This window comes from Carassius auratus, chromosome 39 (genome assembly GCF_003368295.1).
Source record: "Carassius auratus strain Wakin chromosome 39, ASM336829v1, whole genome shotgun sequence".
Taxonomy (NCBI): Eukaryota; Metazoa; Chordata; class Actinopteri; order Cypriniformes; family Cyprinidae; genus Carassius; species Carassius auratus.
In genome coordinates this window covers 13,211,771-13,236,341 of record NC_039281.1, presented here as the reverse complement: position 1 = coordinate 13,236,341, position 24,571 = coordinate 13,211,771, and the positions used below count along the sequence as shown (strand labels likewise).

At 37.4% G+C, this 24,571-nt stretch overlaps 1 protein-coding gene across 5 annotated transcripts in view; it reads left to right on the top strand.

The window, feature by feature from the left end:
* Window positions 1–7,864, top strand: part of LOC113058002 (glutamate receptor 1-like) — a 64,627-nt gene extending 56,763 nt beyond the window's left edge. The window contains exons 14-16 of one of the 5 annotated variants that reach the window (XM_026225674.1): window positions 428–542; window positions 2,734–2,868; window positions 6,665–6,832. In XM_026225674.1, coding sequence (XP_026081459.1) covers window positions 428–542; window positions 2,734–2,868; window positions 6,665–6,832 — 418 coding nt within the window. Of the gene's footprint in view, window positions 1–427; window positions 547–2,733; window positions 3,175–6,664 lie in introns of those variants that run through there. The other 4 variants (XM_026225673.1, XM_026225677.1, XM_026225675.1 and 1 more) reach the window with 4 other exon arrangements.
* Window positions 7,865–24,571: the final 16,707 nt, after the last annotated feature.

The window sequence follows — 24,571 nt, the reverse complement described above, 5'->3', positions numbered from 1 at the left end:
CACCGACTAAACACTCCAGACCAAAACAATCTGGACTAAACTGAGCTTACTACTTACACATTTCAGTTGATTAATAAATAGCAAAGACATTTTGATCAAATGATGGCATATCATGGCAACTGGTCAGTAATAGCTGACCACGTTCACATTATTCTAGGTGGAGTGTTTGCGGTCTGCCGGTTACCCAAAGTGATATTATAATACACATCTTGCAGCAGGGAGCAAGGAAGCATTGCTAGATGGAGTATTAACCCATATCACTTTTACAATGAGCTACCAACATGTTTCTGATATGTGTGCAGTCAATTAAAAAAAGAAAAAGAAACAGAACAGTTGAGATGATATATTTATGGGCATGTGTTTAATGTGTGCTGAATAACATAAAATAACATGGATAATGTTATTTATGTTATTTTCCTGGTTGAAGAATCCCAGTTAACCTAGCGGTGTTGAAACTCAGTGAGCAAGCCGTCTTAGACAAACTGAAAAACAAATGGTGGTACGATAAGGGGGAGTGTGGAAGCAAGGACTCCGGAAGAAAGGTCAGTTCACATATTTGGTCCTGCTGTGTTCCCTTTAGTTTAGCCCTCTCAGTAACCTTCCAGAAGGTTCAGTTAGGAATCTGGACATGGGCGGCTCTTACTCTCTCTCCAGTGTTGTATTCTTTCATTTTGGATGTCAGAGGACATATTTTAGTAGTAGAAGCTTGCATTTTTTATTTTATAGAAATTTTGTTATTTTATAATAAGAAAAAAAAATTGTATATATTTATAATTGTATATAAAAATATATAATTGTATGTGTGTATATATATATATATATATATATATATATATATATATATATATATATATATATATATTTTTTTTTTTTTTTTTTTTTTTTTTTTTTTATACAAAGCATTAACAAAGAGCTTCAAACAATTGCAAAACTGTCCATTTATTCTCTCACATTACCCGTTTCCTCTGTATAGAAATATAATTGTAAATACAATACAAAATAAGTAAATAGTTAAACTGTAGCATATGGGAATATTTCCATAATAACCAATCAATAAATACAATTATAATCCTAATCTCTGATACATTCATGGACTGTGCATATAATATCATGACTATATCAGTTTTTTCAAAATAGAAAGTTCAAAATAACTTTTTAAGATAGAAATATTTAGTATTATTATACTGTAAAGGTATTAGCTGTCACTTTTCTGATAAATGTAATCCATCCTTGACATAAATAAAGTTTTAAATTCTTAAAAAAAAAACGTTAATAAATTACTTAATATTTGTAGTGTAGATGTATATTATGCACTAAACTGGTATTATGTTAGTATACTATTCAGAACATTTCTGACCATTATTGTTGTGCTGTCATAAATTACAGATTTTAGATGTATGTTTATAATAGATTTATACATTCCATACAATTTAATGAAAAATTTGAATTCAAGTGTAAATAATAGTATGTCTAAGTCCAGGAGCCGTGAAGAGAAAGGCCATTATTATAGACTGGATGAGTCACTGCATGATACACTCATTTTGTTTAAAATTGCCTGGTGCTCTGAATGGAGCTCTGGAGAGAGACTGGTCATGTTGCTCTGATCATCCGTAAGAGTCAAGCCTCCCTTGTGGTCCTCAGCCTCTGTGTTCTCCCTCCTGTCTGCCCTTGGAGTGTGAATGTATTTGGATGCAAACCCAGTGGACAGCTGTCTGTGCTGTCATAGGCCCCGGTCACCAAGCACCCCACAGCCCAAACCCACCTGCATGGCACACACAGATGACACCAAACTTACCTTATGTGGCTATATTATAGAAGCGGTTGCACATCGATTAAGCTCCTTAGACTGTTATTATATCACCTTTGATTAAGTACAAATCCAAATCTCCTTAGATTCATGACCTGGGCTGCATGGGTGCCAACTATTAATATAGTTTTTTTGCAGCTGTGACACTGTATGTGATTGTTTGTTAGTAGCTTGTAAATTAGAGAAGATGCTAACTAGCAGGTTAAATAAGTGCTAAATGAGTCGAAGGTGAACACAGACTGCCCTTGTTAGTGCATGAATGCATGTTCCTCATTTTAAATGAGTCCAATTTGTGCCATATTTTAGCATGTGTTTAACCTATATTATTAACCAGTCATTTTTAGATTATTAAAATAATATTTAGTTATTTTTATATAATATAAATTTAAATGGTATTCACAATAGATATAATTTTCTGTTCTAGTTAATACTACAATAGTATTTATTATTAATGTTAAATGACATTATTAATATTTAATAATAGTATTCATTCATAATATGATATTATTTATATTAGTTAAATAAGTTAACATAATTGGATGTTTCATAATAAATATTGCATTATGAATATCATTAAGCAATAATGCAGTTCAGCAGTCAAAACAAAAAAGTTGTTTCAGCAAAAACTAAATGTTTATAGTCATCAATAATCATGATATATTCATGTAAGACATGTAGGATCAGGAAACATTTTAAGCAAATGATTATAGTGCTACTTTTGGAGCCACAGTATTTTTTTACATTTGCAACATTGCTCAAGATAGTTCTCACTTTAGCTTTATTTGATGTAAATGTTTAGATGTTTGGATGAATGCATAAATGTGTATATGTAATGTGTAGGAGTGCTTCTGTTGTTTTTGTCCCTGTGAATTTGATAACACTTTATAAAGTAACTCTCATCTAAGACATTTTTCCTTCTCCTGTAGGACAAGACCAGTGCTCTTAGCCTCAGCAATGTGGCTGGGGTCTTCTACATTCTGATCGGCGGTCTGGGTCTGGCCATGCTGGTGGCCCTGGTGGAGTTTTGCTACAAGTCCAGAACAGAGTCCCGCAGAATGAAGGTGTCTGCGCGGGCCGCTCAGGCCTTTCACTGCACCGCCTTAGACAGCAGCTACACTGAGCTGCAGGGTTACGGCCTGTACGGTGCCGACACTGTTAAGATATAAAGCACTCTGGGGTAGGAACCTCGAGTACTGCAGAGAACTAGGCCACATCCTGCCCACGTAGCAGCCTGACCCGCCCCCATCTAACCGTCACCAGATTCAAAGCTTCTGCTGCCCACTTTCAGAATCATCCGTTTCTTCTCACCTCTTTTATTCTGTCTCTCTTACACTCCTATTTTAATAGCAGGACTGTCCAAAATGAAATTTAAGAAACATTTATTTATGAAAATAATAATAACATTTTTTTTATTATTATTATTTTGCTTTGATTGATTATTTTATGTTAATCAAAATATATTTGCTGAGAAATGTCCCCAAATGTAATTTAATTTCATTTAATTTAAAGACAATAAATTAGTTATTATTACTAATTATTTTTATATTAATATTTTTTAAAAAATAGGTTTCAGTTTTCATTTTACAATTTATTTTAATTGTTAGTGTATGCAAACATGCTACTACATCTCGACAGCCCTATTTAATACTCCTAATTTTATCTCTCTTTCTTTTAGGGGTGCGCGATAAATATCGTCCGATAATTATCTCGTCAGTAAAGCAGGTTCTCTAATCAGCGGTAAATTCCATCAGGTGTGTGATTTCACATAGAGCAGCTGTTACTTCACTGAGCCGTTGTTAACTGACTAGCTGCGCAAATCCACGTTCATTCTCAGCGTTTATTTGCGCAGCTAGTCAGTTAACAACGGCTCTGTGTGGTAACAGCTGCTCTATGTGAAATCACACACCTAATTATCGGACGATATTTATTGCGCACCCCTACTTTCTCTCTTTCCCACTATTTCCTGCTCCCTCAGTTTCCCGTTGTCCGCTAGCCGCTCTGTCCATAGACTAGAGCTTTGTTTATACACATCGTGTCTCTGTTCATTCATGAAACAGAGCAAGTGTTCCCCTGAGACACTGCAGGTCTCCGTTTTCCACTACGACTCCAAAAATAGTCCATGTAGACTCAAGATGCATCAGTCAGCTCGTGTGCATGTTTATACAATAAGACCCATGTCAGATCTGACCTCATGTACTCTTGCTAATGCATAGATGATTAAAAGTATGTATCATAAGCAAGCAACCTACAGGCCTATGGAAACCTGTTTCCACCATGGAATAAAGAATAATAATAAAGGTAACTGTGTCTTGTCAACTCACAATTCTGACTTTTTTCTCTAAATTCTGAATTAACGTCTTACCTCTATTTTTTATTCTATGGCAGAAACAGGCCAGAGGTGCATTTCCAGAAAGCATTGTTAGCTAACTATGGTTGCAAGTTCCGTCGTTACCAACATAGTTCAGCAATTCGGTGTTTCCTGAAACCATAGTTCATTAGTAATCAGGTTCCATCTACAATACAGCAGCATCTCAGAGATCTCGAATCAGTTAATCAGCAGAAGTTATTACTCCATCACATGCGTGTGATGTCATTAACAGCGGCCCTAAATTGTTGAATTCACAACGGAGATGTGACCGTGACTGGCTAGTTAGTTTCCACAATAATGCATACCCACTATGGTGGTTAATCAGTGAGTTACATTGTTGTACGGGAAACGCACCCCTGACTGACAAATCAAAGAAACTCCTTTGCAAAAAAAAAAAAAAGGTCTCAGATGAACATATCCCATTATGTTTACAGATACCTCAGTGTAATTTGTGACAGTGTATCTTTATGACCCAAATTAGGATTTGTAAAAAGTTACCTGGGTATTCCACACTTGTGCAATACTATAATAGCAAAGATTTGCTTTGTTAATTCAATTGACATGAGTCGCATTTCACAGCTTACCATTTTTCACATTAGGCAAGCAGGAATCTGAGTCATTATAGGCAAACTAATTAGTCTGCATCAGGCGTATAACTGCATCCCCCAACGCGCTGAAGTGTAGGGCAATGAAATCATTCTTAGATTGGAAAAATGCGATTTAAAGGGACACATCATTAGCCTTGGTTTCAGGCCCACTGGCTGCGACTACAATAGCGGGTTGCTCCTCACAACAGCAGCAATAAAACGATGACATTTCTCACTTCCACACCACCGTAGGAAATTAAGCTTGTTACACGCCTATCATGACTGGTTATTTTCTACCAACTTGTCAGAGATGCTTTACAGTGTCAGCTTTGGTTTTGAGGGCCTAAATATGGTGGTCCTGGGGGGCACAATACAACATTATTAGCCAAGCAATTAAAACTTGTCAACTCACAGCATTAGCCCACAACACATCTTTAATGCAAATAAGGGTCATTCACATAGCAAATCATTTTGAACCCAAGTGCCCAGTATTGTTATGGCTGGTAAAGCATGGAATTGCAACCCAAGCTCATTGGAAAAACTTGCCTGTGTCGACATTTCTGTAAAATATTTCACAGCTTCTAGTATGTTTGACGACACTTTCAAACTGAAATGTCCAGTGAGAGCCTCTAAAAAAAGTTCAGTTTTATCAGAGACAGACAAATGTGAATCTGGCTGTGTTTTATTACACTGATGTATTGCGTCAGTTCAGAAATGTCAGACGCTAAAAGATTAAAAAAGTGTCCATCAGATAAAAGTTGGCGTTTGTATCGCAATGCATCGTTTCTAACATATTTGCATAGGTAACAAACAATTTATTCATATATAATTATTAGTAGATGTGCAATACTTTTATTATTTAGAAAGTAACCAACAACATTGTGACCAACATTTTATATTTAGATGGATTTCACTTCTCTAAACTGTTTCTCAAGCACTTCCCTACACTAAATCTAATCAATAATGTCAACTAAACGTCAAATAACATTGTTATGTTGTGCATTGTTGAAGGAATGACATTTTAGTTTGCTTCTATACTAAAATAAATTATGTAGGTTGTAAAGTTTGGAAATAATTACAAAGAAACTGAAATTCTTATAAAACGTACTCCAATAATATGAATAAAAAAAACCTCATCATCCATAGTATAACACTTTAATAGGTGAGTTACCAAGCAAGTTTTCTACATGAAAGCCATACATGTGGAGCTGGTTCTGTGATGCAATTGTCAAAATGTACAAATTTTCAAATCATGCACTAGGGCAAAGTGTTTTGAGGTAATAACAGTATTGTGCAAGGAACACAAAAATAAGTCTCTACTAATTGATAATGTGTAAAAGTAATATTTGTTAGTGTTTTACTGCCACTAGTGGTCATTTCATCTGCAAACTGCAGTGAATTGTACATATAGGTACGTTTTTGGAGATTTGCACAAAGGTACGTAGGCAGGAACGTTTTTCCAATGAATCCATTTTATAAAATTGGAAGGTTTTCAAATAGGATAGAGAGCTATTGTTGTTATTTAATATAGCAATATGGCTAATATTGGATTATTTCCCAAAATGCATCAATATTAGAAAAGTTTCATAAGTGTTTCATCTGTTTGCTTTGCTGAAGGCATTGTGTTGTGCCCCCATCCCCCCAAGCCCCCATGCTGATCAGTTACAGTCAGGAAACCTAAAAGATGGAAATCTTTTGGCGTAGGCCTGAAGATTAGTTCACTTCACAAATGTTGTCTAACTAATTATCCAATCATCACATGGCAAAACATTTTCTGTGCATACTCCATTAGGCAGATGCTTAAATCATCTTTTACTGTCTCCTACTAAAATTGAGCATCTTTCAAACAGTCCTGCATGTATTTCCGTATCCCTGTCTAACGCTTTTGTGTCTCCATCCCAGCAATCAATCAATGATGCCATGCGCTGCTCCACGCTGACCAGGATGAGCGGGAATGGTAGTGGTGGGGAGAACGGGCGGATTGTCACACATGACTTCCCTAAAGCTGTGCAGACACTGCCGTGCATGAGCCACGGGGCCTGCATGGGCCTGGGAGCCTCTGGCATGTGACCATCTTGACGGAGCGCCACGCGTCATATGTAACACATGGACCTCCCGTTCACCTGCCGTCTGCCCCTATGTCTGTCTGCCCGCCCGCAACAGACGCGCCGTACTGCCAAAATGCACTTGAAGACTCTTCTCAGTGAATAGCCACCAATAAAACTCTTTTCTAAAAAAACTAAAAATAAAAAAATTTACAAAGTGGGGGTTGGGGAAATGTGCTGCAATAACAAGCCTGTGGGACTGTTTCGGGGGAGGGGGGGGGTGTTTGTTTATGTTATGAATTTAAAAAAAAAATGATTCGACACTCGCGCTGTGCCAATATTATAAACCTGTTTACTTCTGTCTGAGTGTGCAATATTTTAGTTCATATCAGTGTTCAGCAATGTTGTCTTTAACATGAGTTTCTTTACAAAGATTAGCTCACTGAGATGTTTTTTTTTTTTTTTTTTGCACAAATATGTTCTATGAAATGACAAAAGCGAGTTAATTTTCCTTATACTTACCAGAAAAGAGTAAGCTAACAAGCAAGATCTTACAGTGTATGGATCCAGTGAACCGTAAACAACATTGCTTATTTCTCTCGGTCACTCTACGTATTGAAGAAACATATCAGCTCATTTATCAACCTGTCCATACTGTAAATACTCCGAAACTGAGTGAGGGATAAATTTGATTTGTTGTCGATCGGTAGAGCATAGCGGAACTGAACTTGTTGATTATCTTGCTCTGTAATTTCCCACTTCATGGACCTTGCATAGCTGCTACGCCTCGTTTCAGGCACCATACCTCATCAGAGACCTGGGAGCGAGCTGCCACATGTTTTGATTGCCTCTTCAGTGGGAGCTCTCCTAGGACGGAGTCAAATTTGACCTCAGTTATGGGTAAATGTGCTTTAATGAGCTAGTTTGTCCCCAACACAAACAAACCATCAGATCTGGTTAAAGTGAAGCCATTGAGACTACGGGCCCTATCTTGCACCCAGCGCAATTGACTTTGTACACCGACGCTTGTGTCATTCCTATTTTGCACCCGCGCAAAGCGCGCTTTTCCCTCCACAGAGGCACGTCGCTAAACTAGTGAATGAACTTGCGCTCCCTGGGCGGTTCAGCGCAAAAAAGGAGGCGTGTTCCGGCGCAAACAATCCCTGGTGCTATTTTGCTGTTCCATTAAACAATTGCGCCACTGACCAGAAAAAACCTAGTCTAAAGTCAGTGGCGCGTTGCGCGTTGTTCATTATGCTATTTTAAGGGCGCATGCTTGACCATAATGTATAGCGTGCACAACGCGCATACACTTTGCTCATGTAATCTACACAGATGCAACAGTTATTTTTGCAAATCATAAATTGTTACACTAAAAAAATATTAACACATGAGATGACGGAAATCATTGTGGTGTGCCACGAATATGTGTACTAAATAGGCATAAATCTTGCTTACAAATTATTCAGGCTAATTATTCTCCCATCCCCATACAACACAACTTCTCTGTCTTTCACTGCTCTTACAAGAACATCAGTCTCCTGGGCTGTGAACCGCTCCTGGCGTGCGCCTGGTAAATACGCCATAATAATAGCAATCCATAATGGAACTTGCGCACCTGCTTTTAAAGGGAATGTTGGATGACGCTCTGATTGGTTTATTTCACGTTACGCCCAAACCACACCTATGAATAATGAAGCTACTTCAGACCAACCCACTTTAGATTTGCGCCGGGCGCAAGAGCCATTTATCCCGCCGGGAAAATAGCAACAGCGCCGAGACCCGCCCACAAAGTTACTTGCGCTTCGCGCTTTGACACTTGCGTTTCAGATCGTTAAAATAGGGCCCTACATTTAGACAAGTTCATTTGAATGATGTTGCTGTAACAAAAAGGGTATGTTTTTACTAAAAACGTGTTCATATAAGACTGCCTGCATGGAATATCAAGAGATTTCCACCTAATCAAAATGCCCATTATTCAGTTTCTGCACATCCCCTGAAACATTTAGCTAATTTAATAATACTAAGTGTGTAGCACTCTCAGTTTACTGCAATCCATTCAGCAGATCTCCCCCCACAATCAGTGCAAAAATTGTAAAATAAAAATACATCTATGTGGGCCTACATGTGAAAAAAAAAAAAAAGGAAATTCTGTCATCATTTACTCACCACCACGTTGTTCTAAAAGACACCCGTTTGACATTTTCTTAGGTGTACACAATAACATATTTTACATATTTTATGTCCATCATATGCAATGTTTGGAGCCCATTGACTTTCTGTCTATGAACAAAAACATTACTACCCATTCAACAGAAGAAGGTCATACAGGTTTGGAACAACATGAGGGTAAATAAATGACAGAATTTTAATGTTTGAGTTGACTATAAGTTCTTTTCTGTTAATAGAACTAACAAAGAAAATTGTTCAGAACAGCAACAGGATCCAAATACTGGTAAAACATAGGCTGTTCTGTCCTATATACACGCACTGCATGACAAGGCTCCTTATGAGATGATATTTGTGGAGATATCATTGATCGGCTACTGGGGCCAAGCTGACCTTTCTGAGCTCTTGGCTTCACTGCAGGCTTTCAGAACATGGTTTCCAGCTCAACATAAACTCCTGTACCTATTCAGCCTTCCCCTGCACACTGCCATCGTACTGCGAAACATGACACACTGTGCGGCCATCCAAACGCTTATATTTCTCTGGCTTTTTCTTTCCATTTTCTTCACGTGTTTTATTAGGCACAGAACACTGCGGTCCTCTATATGGCCTCATGTGAGAGCAGTATTTTATAAGCAGTAAAGATTTGTACAGTTCAACTGAGACATTTAACATTTATACCGCTGTGAGATTTTGAAGAGGTGGTTGAACTAGTGTTTTACACTTTGCTGACGCAATGTTACTCGGATATTCTCACTGATAAAGGTGATGATTTTGATTAGTTTAGAGAGAAATGGATTCTATGTGTTTCTGCTATAAATGTTGAAACTTTTTATATTTTGGGGGTATTTCAATGCAGAATTGATTCTTCATACTCACCTACTTCTTGACGATTCCACAGTCTTGAGCATTTTATTTGGGATGTTTTTTGTTTGTTTGTTTTATTGTATTGTTTATTTTTTTCTTTTTTATCATAAAAGAGAGATGTTGCTGAATCAAATTTACTGGAAAATGCATTAAATCAATAATGAATAAAACTTTTCTAACCACAGTCAAAAAAGAGCTGGGTCACTGCTTTTCAATCATGGGAAATTAAAGTTTTTGTAACAAATTCTTGCTTTAAGTGACAATTATTATAATTTTATTTTTTTTTTATGTATGAAATTGAAGAACAATATTTATTGCAATTAATGCTGTTTTATATGAATAATAATTGTGTAAAGTAGAGTGATTATTCATTCATTACTTTCTCTTCATTACCTGACAAGTGGCCATCTCTGAAAGATTGGTATTTAATGTATTTTCAGCTGTAGATCTCTAGAGCTTGACTCATTGTAGAGTGTTTTAATTACCTACAGGTGCATCCCACACATAATCACTGGCGTTTAACCAGTCGGCATATGTTCTCTCAAACCCATTCATTTCAGGAATTATTAATTCTTTAATCTTTGTCAATTTAAGGTCCCCTGCAGAATCAACGGAAAGAGTTAACTGGGATGCCCCATGGCCCTAATTATGGAGATGTTAAAAAAATGTAGAACAAAGAAACAGGTGTTTGTTCCCTCATCCTCATTTGGTCTGATGCCACACATTGCATTTCAAGTTTCATAGAGGCATGCGTAGAAATCTAAACCATTTTACTGCCGCATTATCGAGCAGATTGATAAATCTAGCATAAAGTAAAACTGTTCCAGTCGCAGCTCTAGCTAGTATTAATCACAACCTCGCTGTGCTGAAACTTCAATGTTCACCAGTGTCTGTTTCGGTTCCTTCAGGAATCATCCTCAACCTCACGTGGAGATGCATTGTATAATAATACTCCAGAGACTCATTTGTGACATTCTGTCAAGATGATTTGTTAGATGTACTGCAATTCCACACATGATACTGAATTTCTCTTTTTGCATATCAGGTTTATAATCAGTTCTGTTCTGTTTCCAAGTAGGACAGTTTAGTCTGAAAGCTGGCGTACTGTGTAAAGTGGGAGATGTGGCATTTTCAGCATGGTCCTGTTATCAGCCGTGACACTGGAGAAAATGGACCGTTTGTTCATGGGAAGCTGCAGTCAGGCAGTGAAATCTGGGTTTGTCTCTTATTTCCCCAGAGGTGGGTGACACGTTAACTTCCTTGATCTTCCAGAGCATCATTACTTTCTTAAGTGAAGGTTTTGGTCTTGGCCACAGACCAAAAATAAAAATGTTTAAGGTATGTGTGTTCATGTTGCTGGCAGGTATAGCTGTGTTTGCTGTTTTTTGCATCACACCACCAAAGAAATATAAGAAAAAAATATAAAAAATGATGAAATATATGAAAATTCACAAGTGTGATTTTGCTTCGATAGCAGTTCAATAAGGTTAATATTCAAGTCACATTTGCACATTTAAGTCAGAAACATAACATTGAAGGTGTCTAAGCAAATAAAAAATATATATTGTAAAAAATAAACCCAAATAACTATCTGAATTCAATTACCATATTTTCCGGACTATAAGTCGCACTTTTTTTCATAGTTTGGCTGGTCCTGCAACTTATAGTCAGGTGCGACTTATTTATCAAAATTAATTTGACATGAACCGAGAGAAATTAAGCAAGAAAAAACTTTACCGTCTACAGCCACGAGATGGAGCTCTATGCTGCTCACTGCTCCTGTAGCCTACCACTGAAAAGATAGAGCGCCCTCTCACGACTGTAGACGGTAATGTTTTCTCTTGGTTCTATATAAATGCTACACACAATCCAGTGGGACTTATATATGTTTTTTTCATCGTCATGACGTATTTTTGGATTGATGCAATTTATACGTAGGTGCCACTTATAGTCCGAAAAATACGGTATACATTGCATCACCACTAAATGTTTTTGTTATTGAAAGCAAACCATGAAAGTTGAGTGATTCCCACCATTCACTACATACTTCGAGTTGTGGCATTAATGAAAGAATTAGTGTTTTTGAGTGAACAATTCAGTGGCTCACACGGTCTTGTTGAATTCCTAAAGCAAGCAGTGTATTTGAACAAATCAGTTCAATTAATGATTGTGTCTCGCTCATAAAAAAAAAGCATTTTTAAGGAAGTCTAAAAGAGCAGCTTCCGGATAGCCTGAGCTGTTTGATTGCTCACACTGTGCCTATGGCATTGTAATGTGTGTGACTGTGTGGGCCTGAACAGCATACATAATGAAGACACAGTGTGGGTGTGTGATTCGCCATGAGAGGATCCATGACACCTGCCACTGTGCCTCAATCCCACGCTCTTTCTTTTTCTTTCTGTTCTCTTCTCTTATACACTGTTCCCTGTGAATTGTATTATTTCCCATCGATCCATCTATCTTTCTTCCTTTTGGCTGCACAATCGTGTTGTAGCCCACTCTGTCACAGCTGCTTTTATCTCAGCAGAGGGTCTCAGACCATCCGGTGTCACATCCAGATTTTCAATCAAATACAGACACAAACATTCCCACAGTCATGCACTATGAAATGTACAGGCAAAGGATATCTTAAGTGACATGCAGTCCTCAGCCTAAGCTTCTCAGCTTTGAGACTGATATAAATATGAATCGTAAGGGGGCAGAATATTTGATCTAAGTCTGATCTGACACTATCATCCCATCATTAAGAGGCAGAATAGCTCGGAGCAATATGGTATACAGTACACAGTGGATGGATGAATGTGATTTGAAGAATCAAACATACATGAAACATGACAGACAGTCATTTTCCTTAAATCATACTCCATGCTCTTTTCCATGCAATTACAAGAATTATATAAAAAGGCATAATCACTGTAAAATTATCTTCTTCTGAAATTAATACTGTATCTTTGTGTGAGGAAATAAACTTATAAGACAGCCGATAACCACTGTGACTGGATTGCTGAGTCAGCGAGCTGAACTTGAAATCTGGATCTTTTTTATTTTTTATGAATGAATCAAAGAACATGTGAACACGATACAATTCTAAACAATAAAAGAAGAATTTGTTCCCAAATCAGACATAAATACTGCAGTTAGCGCAATTGTTAAGATCTTCTGTGTAACAAATTTTTATTTGTTACTCATAAAAACCTATTGTATATATGGAAGCCCATTTCTGCCACATAAAGAAAAAAAAAATTGGTAAATCAGAATCAGTTCTAATTATAATTCAAAATTATATTTTAAAAAAGTCAATTATGAGATAAAAAGTCAACATATATGAAAAACTAAGTCATAATGAGATAAAAATGTTGAAATTTTGACATGAAAAGAAATAATTATAACATTACAAAATCTAAATGATGACAGGTTGAATGTGATAATTATGACAAAAATATTAGGTTACTTAGTATGTCATAATCTTGATTTTTCAAGTGAGAATTAGGACTTTTTATTTCACAACTATGACTATCTCATAAATTAAAAATTTGTATTATAATTATGATTTTTAGTTATGATTTACACTTATTAAGCATGATTATTTATTTGGCAGAAGTCGCTTCCATATACAAAAGGTCTTTATGAGGCACATTTACATTTTTCATTATTCGCAGAAAATCTTAACATAATCATAATCTAAATATGGCTCATAACACCAATTTATTGGACCACTTTATTGGGATTTTTCATCCATTTAAAGCTTATTTCACCCAAAATTTGTGGCATAATAATGACTTTTAATTCATTTTAAATCACTTAATGCCTCATAATTTTGACTTTAACGTCCATTTGGCACTTTAAAGCTTTAACCTCTGTTCATTATAATTAACTGGAAAATAGCATAGAAACCATTCACATGTCTTCACAAAAGAAAGTTAAAGTTTGAAACTAGACAATGGTAAATAGCTAGATAATCACAGAATTTGTATTTTTGAGTATACTTTACTTTTAAATAAAATCTGAAATGCTTAAAGGTCAAAAAATTTAATTTCAAGAAAACTGTGTTGCAATCATTTTTGCAGGTTTTTCTGCGGCGGTTGTGATTTGTTTAATTTGTTGAGAAGGGGCAGATGTGAGTGGGAACAATGGAGTGATGGACTAAGAGAGAGCACACATGCTTAAGTGAAAAAATGTACACAATGGTGACAGAAAAGAGCATTGTATTTGTACATTGGCTCATCAGCGGCTCCCACTGTTCTACACAAGAGACCTGTTAATTACGCCGGCTCATCAGCACACTGACAGAGATAGATCCCCTGCCTCCTCTACTGCACCAACACAGGTCATTTGTACAAACCATGCTAATGCACCCATGATTTCACTTCTTTCATTCAAAGGCACCCTTCACTGTTTCATCCCAGCCACGTTAATGCACGGCCTTTGATCTTGGGGAAATCACTAAACGTTATGCTGTGAATCAAAAGATAAAACCATGGGTGAATCTGACAGACTCGATTGGCCAGTGTTCATGGTGTGTAGATGTAAAAAATCGCTGGGATAAGATGGATGATGAAGTGAAATGAGCAATGCAGAGAGTGGAGAGATGTATGGCAGCACACATGGAGTGAGACGGGATGACGGATGAACGGATTACAGAGCCACACTGGAGCCTTGCTTGTCACCGTTGAAAAGGGAGCAGGAACAGCAAAGCAGGAAAGTCCCAGCTGACCTCCAGTCTGTTACAGGTCTGACCAGGGACATCACAAGAAAAGAACAGCTGGAAATGCCTCCCACTTGAAGACAGTTTTTGTTTATAATGATTGTCACGGCTAGAGTTAGTTTGTGGCACTTTTGCTTAGGTACAAATTTAAAGGGATAGTTTACCCAAAAATGAATCTGTCCTTTACTCACCCTCAAGCTGTTCCAAACATAAAACAAAGATTGCACTACTTATGTTTCATCATGACTTTAAAATGTAGTAAGATTACTTTTTTGTATGTTGTAAGGATTACTTTTTCCAGCAAAATGTGCCACATCTGATATTCACACATGCAAAGACTTGTTCTTCATATTACCACCATCCAAAACTATAGTATGGATTCATAAGACTAAAAGTGCACATAAAGTGCACAACTCATATGGACCACTTTTATGGTGCTTTTAAAGCTTAACAGTTGGTCACTAAGAAATGTCATTGTATGGCAGGGTTGTTTAATGTGTCCTGCAGTCTTTAATACCAAACCCAAATGAATCACTATCTGTAATTTTGCATGTAACTCTAAATAACTTCTTCAGTTGTTGAACTGACAAGTTGTATGCTATAGCAAGAACTAAGTAACAACCATATTTCGAATATGACTCCTTAATTTTCCACAGAAACAAATAACATAACATTCCTGGTAGCATCTTTTTGTTTTCCGAACATGCATTACTTCTAACAAACAGAATCCACCATTGTAATATGAATGTATACTAGATGCAGCCCATTTTCATTTCAGTAAACAGCATCTCTAACCTTGAATAATGGATTCAGCGCCTGCAAGAATGATCGGTGAACCTTGATCTGAATCTATTGAAGTTTAATATCATTCTGAATGTCAGAATGCTTTACAGCAGAGAAACGTAATCCTTTCTCGCTGAGGGCTGGGCTTGTCACCAGGATGTGCTCCAAAGCACCTCCAAATCATCTGAGATGACTTTTTGCAATAAATGGGAAAATTACAGGTGAATAATCACCTCAGTTGATTCACCGGATTTAATAACTATTTGCAGATCTTTTCTGAACATAACCACAACCTCCTAAAGAGATAGGCCAGGTTTAAGATTTTATCATGGGGTATAAAATAGGGCATGGTGCAATGACTAAATGACTCATGGCATGAGTCTTAAAACAGATTCCTTTAGAAATCCCTCAGGAGGAAGCTTTTCCCAAAGAAGCAACAACCCAATGTTCTCTGAGGTTTAGAGTAGCACATCTAAGACAGCAGAACAAGCTTTTCTACGTTTTTATTCCTTGAAAAATACCTGAAAGCATGTCAAGCAAAGAGAAGAGAGCACATGTTGAACTACACAGACCCACTGCTCATGGGATCAATATCTCAGACAACACTTCTTTTCTGAACAGGCAGAAGTGCACCTGTCCTTTGAAGCTGTGATCGCCATCAGCAAATGGTAATGTGAAAAATAAATCAACTGTAAAACAGATACCCACTTGCCTTTAGTCACTGAAACTGAAAAGCAAAGAGTTCCTGTCAGATTGTAGCACTGTATTACTGTTGTTCAACTAAGCATGCTGACCATTTCAGTGTGAATTTTCTTTCTTTCGAACATAAAAAGCAGTTATCCTCCAAATGGGCTTATTTCTAAAACACCTCAACCATGTATGGGAATGTAGAATATTGGCCAATAAATAAGACATATTTATAAATATAGTAGTCATGAAATGTGGCAGCATTATACAAAAAGCAAACTTAATCAGCTCGTCACAAAGGTGAATTAAATACAGGCTACATTAATCATGTCACACAGTTGTAACATTTAAGTTTCTTTCCTTTGCAGCCACAGTTTTCTTTTAATCTATGGCCTGGTAGTTCTTTAACAAGAGAACAAATTCTATATTCACAAGCATCCACTGGACCATTGCACTGGAATGCAAATAGGTTGGCTGCGGAGAGAGGAAGTGTGCTGGGCTGCCAAGTCCTATTGTGGATTTTTTAAAGACATGGCATTTTTGATGATTATTCTAATCCCACCAAGGACCTCTTAGTCTGAACTTTCCTTATCTCTCGCTCCCAGTCATTCTCTCATTAAAAGGCAATCACAGGCCACCAGCTCTAATAAACCTGCAGGTTTCCTCTTAAAATGGGGATGAAATGGGCAATTCTGGAGCTTGCTTTGGATAACATGTTTCCCTTTCAAGATATAAATAGTAAAACCTTTAATCTAGTTGTTTATGTAAATAAATGTATTTTGGTATATTAGTATAATAGTATATGAATTGTTTTAAAATATTGAGTAGTATAAAAGCAAAAGTTTCTTATAGGTATTAAAACCTCTGTATTTCTAGATGGCATTTTCAATAAACTCTGGCTGAGCTCCAGTGGCGTCAAAGATTTTGTGTGAACTAATCCTTAAAAACACTTTCACAAAAAGAAAATGTCAGTCCTACCTAAGAGGGAACTCTTGTCAGTGCTGTGACCTATAGTGCACTGACATAACTATGATGGAGCTATAGTGCCACTGTAGGGATGCAGGTTTGAATCTGGTCTGTCATCTTTCTTTTTTCTTTTGTTGCACGTGCAGCTTGTGAATGACTCAGTACTGCAGGTAAAGATGATTTATATCCATTTACATCCAAAGCAGTATTAAAATCGAATGAGCACATTTTTTGTTGGGGGGTCTATGCCCTAGTACTAATAAAAGTCTAGAAGCACCCCTGCTTCATGCTCAGTCCCAAAAATCTAAGAAACCGACAGATATCCTTCTCTATCAGTCCTACAGCAGCTCTCAGCTATAGCACTGCAGCAACAGGTAAATAAGCCAATCAAATTATTTCCAAACAGACTCTCATCCAGAAGCCAGAAATGTTACAACAGTTGCCCCTGTCACAGATAATATTTTTTGCACCTATTTGGTTTGATGGAACCCCTCTTAACCCGCTCAGACATACTGTAGCTTGAAGCTGTTTTTTCCACCACATGCACTGAAATAATTTGTTCTGGATATGGACTACGATCAAGGGACAGGGCTTTTGCAGTCTTATAGTTCCACTGAAGAGTAACATAAAGTTTGAGCTCTTTCCTAACTTTTAAAATCAATGATTAATGCACTGAGTGGCACAACGCCAAAAGTTGCACAAAAAAAAAAAAAAAAAGGACATAATATGCATTAAAATAGAGCACCAGCCAAACTCAGAGCAAGAGGCTGTGACTCTGTGTGATTCACAAATCTATAAGTACCCTTTGTTACTAAATTACGTCCGCAATCTGTTGGGGCTGTGGGGCTAGAGGCTGCCTGTGCAGATCTGTGACTCGAGAGACAGCCGTGCACAGCGGTGGATCAACATTTCAGCACATGCAAGCAGCCAGTGGGGTTTATTCTCAATCTTACGCAGCATGGGCTGTAAAGTATTATGGAAGACACAGCATCCCGGGGCTTTGCAGTTGAGAAAAACAGGCTAAAAAAGCACCCAAAAGCATGCATACTCATAAACACATTCTTACACAACATGCTTATACGTCTGCATTTAGCTCGGTTATAATGCAACTCCATCTGTGCTGGATGAGAGGCACATTTTCTCAGATGTCTTAGGATATGCATTATTTATGGATCGGTTCACACAGAGAAGCCTCATATGGTTAGCTGCCATGTCCCAGTAGTGCTCCTAGAATCCTCTTCTCATCATCTTAAGGAGGAGATAAACCTCCTTGGTGTAATGCAGATGATGCTGGCTCTCTCCTCACAGTCACAGCACAACCAAGATTATGTGCTCCACGATTGTGTCATGGCAGCTGTGAGACTAGTTGTACATGTCATATTTTGAGTCTGTGTAATTAGACTGTGACAATATTTACAAGCACTGTCAATTATGTGTTTTGCATTTGATATATGAAAGGATTTGCTTGCCCATTTATGTCACATATATTTTAGGTTCTGTCCTCTTTTTTGTCAGGCTTTTTGTTTATTAACTTAATTACAGCTAGCTTTTCCCATTTTGCTGCAAACAAGTTTGACTGATGAGATTAATCCGATTAGAGAATGATGTCTGCGTATCCCATTGAAAGCCATTGGTTGCTGAAGGTCTTTCTCCATGACAATGCTCAGTCAAAATAATATTAGGAGCTCATTGGGGTCCTGATAAGAATAGACAAGCATGTTTTCATCAGTCAGAACAAAAAGGCCACTCTGGCTCACAGCCAAATGAGTGTTCATCAGCCTCTTTGCTGATCCACTGCCAGGTGGTTCCACCAGTCTGAAAGTGAAAAAAGTGAAAGTGAAAGTCTGAAACTATTTGAGTGTGTAATATGACTGTCCAAACTGTAGATCAAAGATATGTTCAAAAGATTGGACCATGGCCTTAAAAGGCAGAGTGTGCCAAAAAGTGCTCACAAACAGAATTAGTATTTTTTTGAAGAGGTGGGATAACCATCCCAACATTGTCCAACAAATGTTTTTATATAACTTTAATGCTGAATATCAGAGAGCTGTCTTAGTACTTTTGACTGAATTTCTTAGAAACATTTATAATGGATGTTGTGGTTTATTATATATTATTGTTCAATAAATCATATTTAACATAAATTATACTTTTATTAATTACAGCTGCAGTCGGTAACTTTTTGACGCTCTAGCGGTTAATAAACAGAACTGCTTGCGTGTTGCGGAAGGACATTGTAGCCGGAACTACTTCTCTCTGTTTATGTCTATGAAGAATCACAAAGGTACTGGGTTACTCCGCCGCGGTATCCCCGAAGCAATCTAAAATAGTCCGAATATAAACACTTATTATAGGTGTTCCCTAGTGATTCAGGACAATTTAAAAACACGGTTTGGAAAATGGATTCATGGTGTACTCGCTTATTATATACATTTTGTATACTTTGAACACAAAAAAGTTACGGACCGCAGCTCTGATTGGTTTTTTCTCTTACCGCTCCCTTTTTTTGTTTTCAAAGTATACAAAATGTATATAATAAGCGAGTACACCATAAATTCATTTTCCAAACCGTGTTTATTATAATATTTATAATATTATTTAGCTTTAATAATAATATTTGGTATTGACAAAGTCTCGTGTTAGTGACGTAATTTTAGTTACATAGTTTAGCCATTAGATGGCGACAAAAGACTGTCTTTATGTCTTTCTCTTTGGAGTGTTACAAGCTCTTGGTAGGCTACATAAAAAAGATCTGTGACGTTGCAAAGAAAGTCTCAAATACAAGGAGATATTCTTTATCAAAGTTAAGACTATGCCACGCACCACTAAAACGGCTCATTCAAGCATGCCCCTACATGTCTATGTCACTACGTGTAAATATTGGCATAATGCCACCGAAATGTTCACGCAAAGAAAGAAGGCGTGGTTTCAGTAACCGCAGTTAGTGTTGAAGCAGCCATGTCAGGGAGATGCTGTGTGTATCTAGGCAAAAGCAAAAGCAGTTTATTTGTCCTTCTGACAGTAGATGTATTTAGGAATCTTTAAGGTTATTTACAACAGAACAGCAACGCATTTTATGTACGACTGTTTTGTGAAGCTGAGAGAGGAGGTAATTCTGAATTTACTACTACAATCTGGCGCTTCTGAATCAGCTACTGTAAGTATGCTTTATTATTAATTTAAGTATTTGCTATTGACTGTTCAAATGCAGAGTTTTACGCGTTGTGTGTGTGAGAGTGTGTGTGTGTGTGAGTGAGAGAGAGAGAGAGAGAGAGAGAGAGAAGGTCAGGTCACCTCACATCACAATGGAGTCAGCTGTTAAACCGTTTGTGTCTGTGTACTGCAAACACATTCGAGCTTCATCTGTGTCTGTCACGCCACTCTGTTCCCTTTTCGTGCTTTAATAGACTGTGGACGTTTACATTTCACAAGTTAGCACCCCCTCTCCCATATGTATTATTTTAATAATTATTCAAAGAAATTAATATTTAGTCAGTTTATATGGACACAGAAATGTAATCAAAAGTGGCTTCTACATAAAGTTTAAAATCACAGCATTTAGTAGAGTCAGGATTATGAACCTGTGATTGTGTTTTGCTCTCAGTGATCCAGTCTTCTCCCTCATGTTGATTTGTTAATTTGATTCCAGATTTGTCTCATTTCTTCCTGATTATCTTGTGTTTAAAAGCCCCAGTCCAATCCGTTAGTGTTTGTCGGTCCTTGAACGTTATACTTGTTGGAGGTTCTGTGTATTCCCGTTTTGGATTATCCCTGTGATTCCTGGATTAAAGACTTGTATTACACGTTTCTCTCTCGTTCCTCCCGTAGCAACTTTTGATAGTAGCAAAGAAGCCTTGTATCAATATCACAATGTAAGCCAAAACACTTCTTCAGTAGGAAAAACTGCTGGACTAACATATCTCTTACTTTACTGTTCAACCTAAAACACTCAATATAAGTTCCATATAACATCTTTCTTTATTTTTGCTGAATATAATTCATCATAATGCAATAAAACTGTCACTTCTCTCCAATAAACTGGTGCAACATTCCATCTATCAGATACTTATTACTTACACAGACTTATTTCGTATCAGTCTGTGTTTTGTTGCAGTAACCCTGTACGAGGAAAATAAAGAAAGCTCCAGAAAATATGTAATAAAGACTTCTACTGGCTGTAAGAAGCAGCCAGTTTTCTATAGGGAGGCTTTTTATGTCAGTCACTATTTCTTGCCTGCTGATTTCAGGTTTCTGTTCTGAAGCTCAGATCTCTAAGCACAAGCTGGAGAAAGCCAAGAGACTGCTGATCTTCGCAGGTTTGTGGAGAATGAAAGCTGAACAACACCACCTTTCTTATCAGCCACATTCACTCGAATACCTGTCAAAATGAATATGTCTTCTGTTTGACCCTACATAAAGAGAGAAAGAATATGCTTCTCGTTTTCTTAGAGTTTCCTCTTTAAGGCATTAGGTATTGTGCTACCCTTGAATGTAATGCAGTATATCTACTCAGGTAGACACCAATACTCTGTGGCAGCTTTATTTCTGAGGATCAGAGGTCATGTCTTGTATAAAATGATGTGGGCTTTTACTCCATAGCTGTTTGCCGTGACCCCTCCATGAAACCCACTGCTGCTATAAAGCTGATCTGTGAACAAATCCTTTACCTGCCATTTTTTTCGGGCTCCAACTGCAATGTTTTTAATTTAAATGGCTTATTTCACTTGCTCTTACTATATTACATTACAATGTAGAGGCATGTTGAGGACTCTCCAAAAGGCCTTTCTTTTATTCTGTCCTTGTGATTTTGTGAATATAACAGCAAAGGCTACCCAGCACATTTAAATCACTCGTCCTTTTACTCCACAAATGCACATTATGCATTTAATTAGTATTGTAATCTGCAGTTTTACAGGTGGTAGATAGACTTTTGTCCTTTTTCCAATTTTGTGCTTTATTCTCAGTGTCTTTCTGCCTAATCGCATCATTTAAACCAGCAATATTTACAATTTGTTTATTTTCTTGGCAAATGTCACGTTATGTTTTCATGATAACATATTGGTCATCTATGGGAAAATTTTTAGTCAGTTCTGATGTAGAAATGGAATGTTAGAATGATTCTCCACACTGTTTGTACCTTAAATATTTGTGGCAATTTATGTAAAAAATTATAGAAAAGTTTTTAGTCAGCTGAACAAATACTTAAACTCAAATCAATACCTGGACAAATTTCAATCTGGTTTCCGACCGCATCACAGCATAGAGACAGCACTCATTAAGATAATAAATGATTTTCGCTTAAATTCTGACTCTGGCAAAATATCAGTGCTGGTATTGCTAGATCTCAGTGCTGCGTTTGACACTGTCGATCATAACATACTACTAGAGAGACTGGAAAACTCGGTCGGGCTTTCTGGGATGGTACTCAAATGGTCCAGGTCATACTTCGAAGGGAGAGGGTATTATGTGAGTCTAGGAGAGCATAAGTCTAAGTGGATGTCCATGACATGCGGAGTCCCACAAGGGTCAATTCTTGCACCGCTCTTGTTTAGCCTGTAAATACTCCCACTAAGTCAAATAATGATAAAGAACCAAATTGCCCATCACATCTATCCTGATGATACCCAGATATATCTAGCCTTATCTCCAAATGACTACAGCCCCACTGACTCCCTCTGCCAATGCATTGATGAAATTAATAGTTGGATGTGCCAGATCTTTCTTCAGTTAAACAAGGAAAAAACTCAAGTTATTGCATTTTGAAACAAAGATGAAGTTTTCAAGGTGAATGCATAATTTGACTCAACAAGTCAAACAACTAAAAATCAAGTCAGGAATCTTGGTGTGATCCTGGAGACAGACCTTAGTTTCAGTAGTCATGTCAAAGCAGTAACTAAATCAGCATACTATCATCTAAAAAACATTGCAAGAACTAGATGTTTTGTTCCAAGACTTGGAGAAACTTGTTCATGCCTTGCCTTCCCTTGCCTATCTGATAGAATCCATGATGCGATGTATCTGAACAAGATTTCCAGGACCTCTGACAGAAAATAGCCCCACAACATTAAAGATCCAGCAGTATATTTATATACAGTATAGTCACAGTGTGCTAACATGCATTGGAGAAAACATGTTTCATAATGTGAGTTTTCCCCCACTTTCAATTGTTTTACTTCAATGAAAGGTAAGAATTTTATGAATTTTTTTAATGAAAGATCAAAAAGATGGAACGATGTAGATTTATTTTCACAGCCACCTATGCTCATACTCACAAAGGGAGCCAATAGCTTGTTTTATGCACCAAATGTCTTGCTAAATTAATAAAATTAATCTACTTAATCTATTAGAATCAATATTTTTATATGAGGATAGGTCCTTTCGATACAGAATCAGTATCGAAAGTAACGATACTTCAGGATTGATCCACCCATCCCCAGCGCGCAAAATGCTCGCTGCCAAGAGAAAACAATAAAAAAAAGCCACTCACTGCAAAATAAATAAATAATAATAATTGACTCAGATCGGGGCCTATGGGCCTACATTATCAAATAATATTATCACTGACATAAAGGTGAGTTTAAGAACTCCCGTTATAAACCCTGAAGCTGTCTATACACTGTTTGCTGAATGTTTCTTCAATAACTTTGTTTTTTGTTTTGTTTTGTTTTATCGACTGTATTAGCTCTTCACAGTGGGGTTTTAGAATACGGTGTATCCTCTTTCCACCTCAGAGAGGGGACAAAGCCAGCAGTCTCTCCTGCTAATCTCCGCCTCTGCGGGGGGAGACGCGCTGCCTGCATTTGTCTTATTACCAACCACACCGTGAGACTTGAAGTACCAAGGCTCTGATATGTTTACCTTTAGTCTTTTGCACAAACCATTTGAAGCTTTATCTGTGTATTGACACAGGGGGATTTAGGCTGGTGTGAAACAAGGCTTCTTTATCAGTCCGGGCTCTGCCACCTCTGCCTCAGACGCTCCGTAATCCCTACAAAGAGAACCAAGAGAGGGAGACAAACAGACATATTTTGTATCGTCGCATACATTCACCATTTATCTCTCTGAACTTCTGTAGCATTTGCATTCGACACTGGCTTGCAGACTGTAAACAAACAAAAGAGTTTGCGCGTCCACATGAAAAGTTTATTTTCAATTAACTAGTTACTTAAAAGTTTTATTCTGCCTCTTACCTAGGCTATCAGGCCACGGTTTCCATTGCAACACTAGACGGGGCATTTGCTTGACTGGTATAATCCCCACTGTCCTGCATAATTTCTTCAATGCCCTTCGTCTTTGGCAGTGTGAGAATTACATTGATTTCATCCCAAATTTATTGCCACCATTTTGACACACCACTTCAAATGTCTAGCTACTCAACAAATCATGAGGATTTCAAAAGCACACGTGGACATCCTATTCAGGTTACCTGCAAACACACCAACATTTCAGCATAGCGCTAGCAGCAGGCTCTTGTAATGACTTGAGTACAAAAAAGCCTGTCATCTCCACTCAAAAAGGGGAGTTGCATCTGGGTGATGAATCAATTTAGCTTACCGTACTGCTCTCCTGCCTGTGTTTGTAATGGGC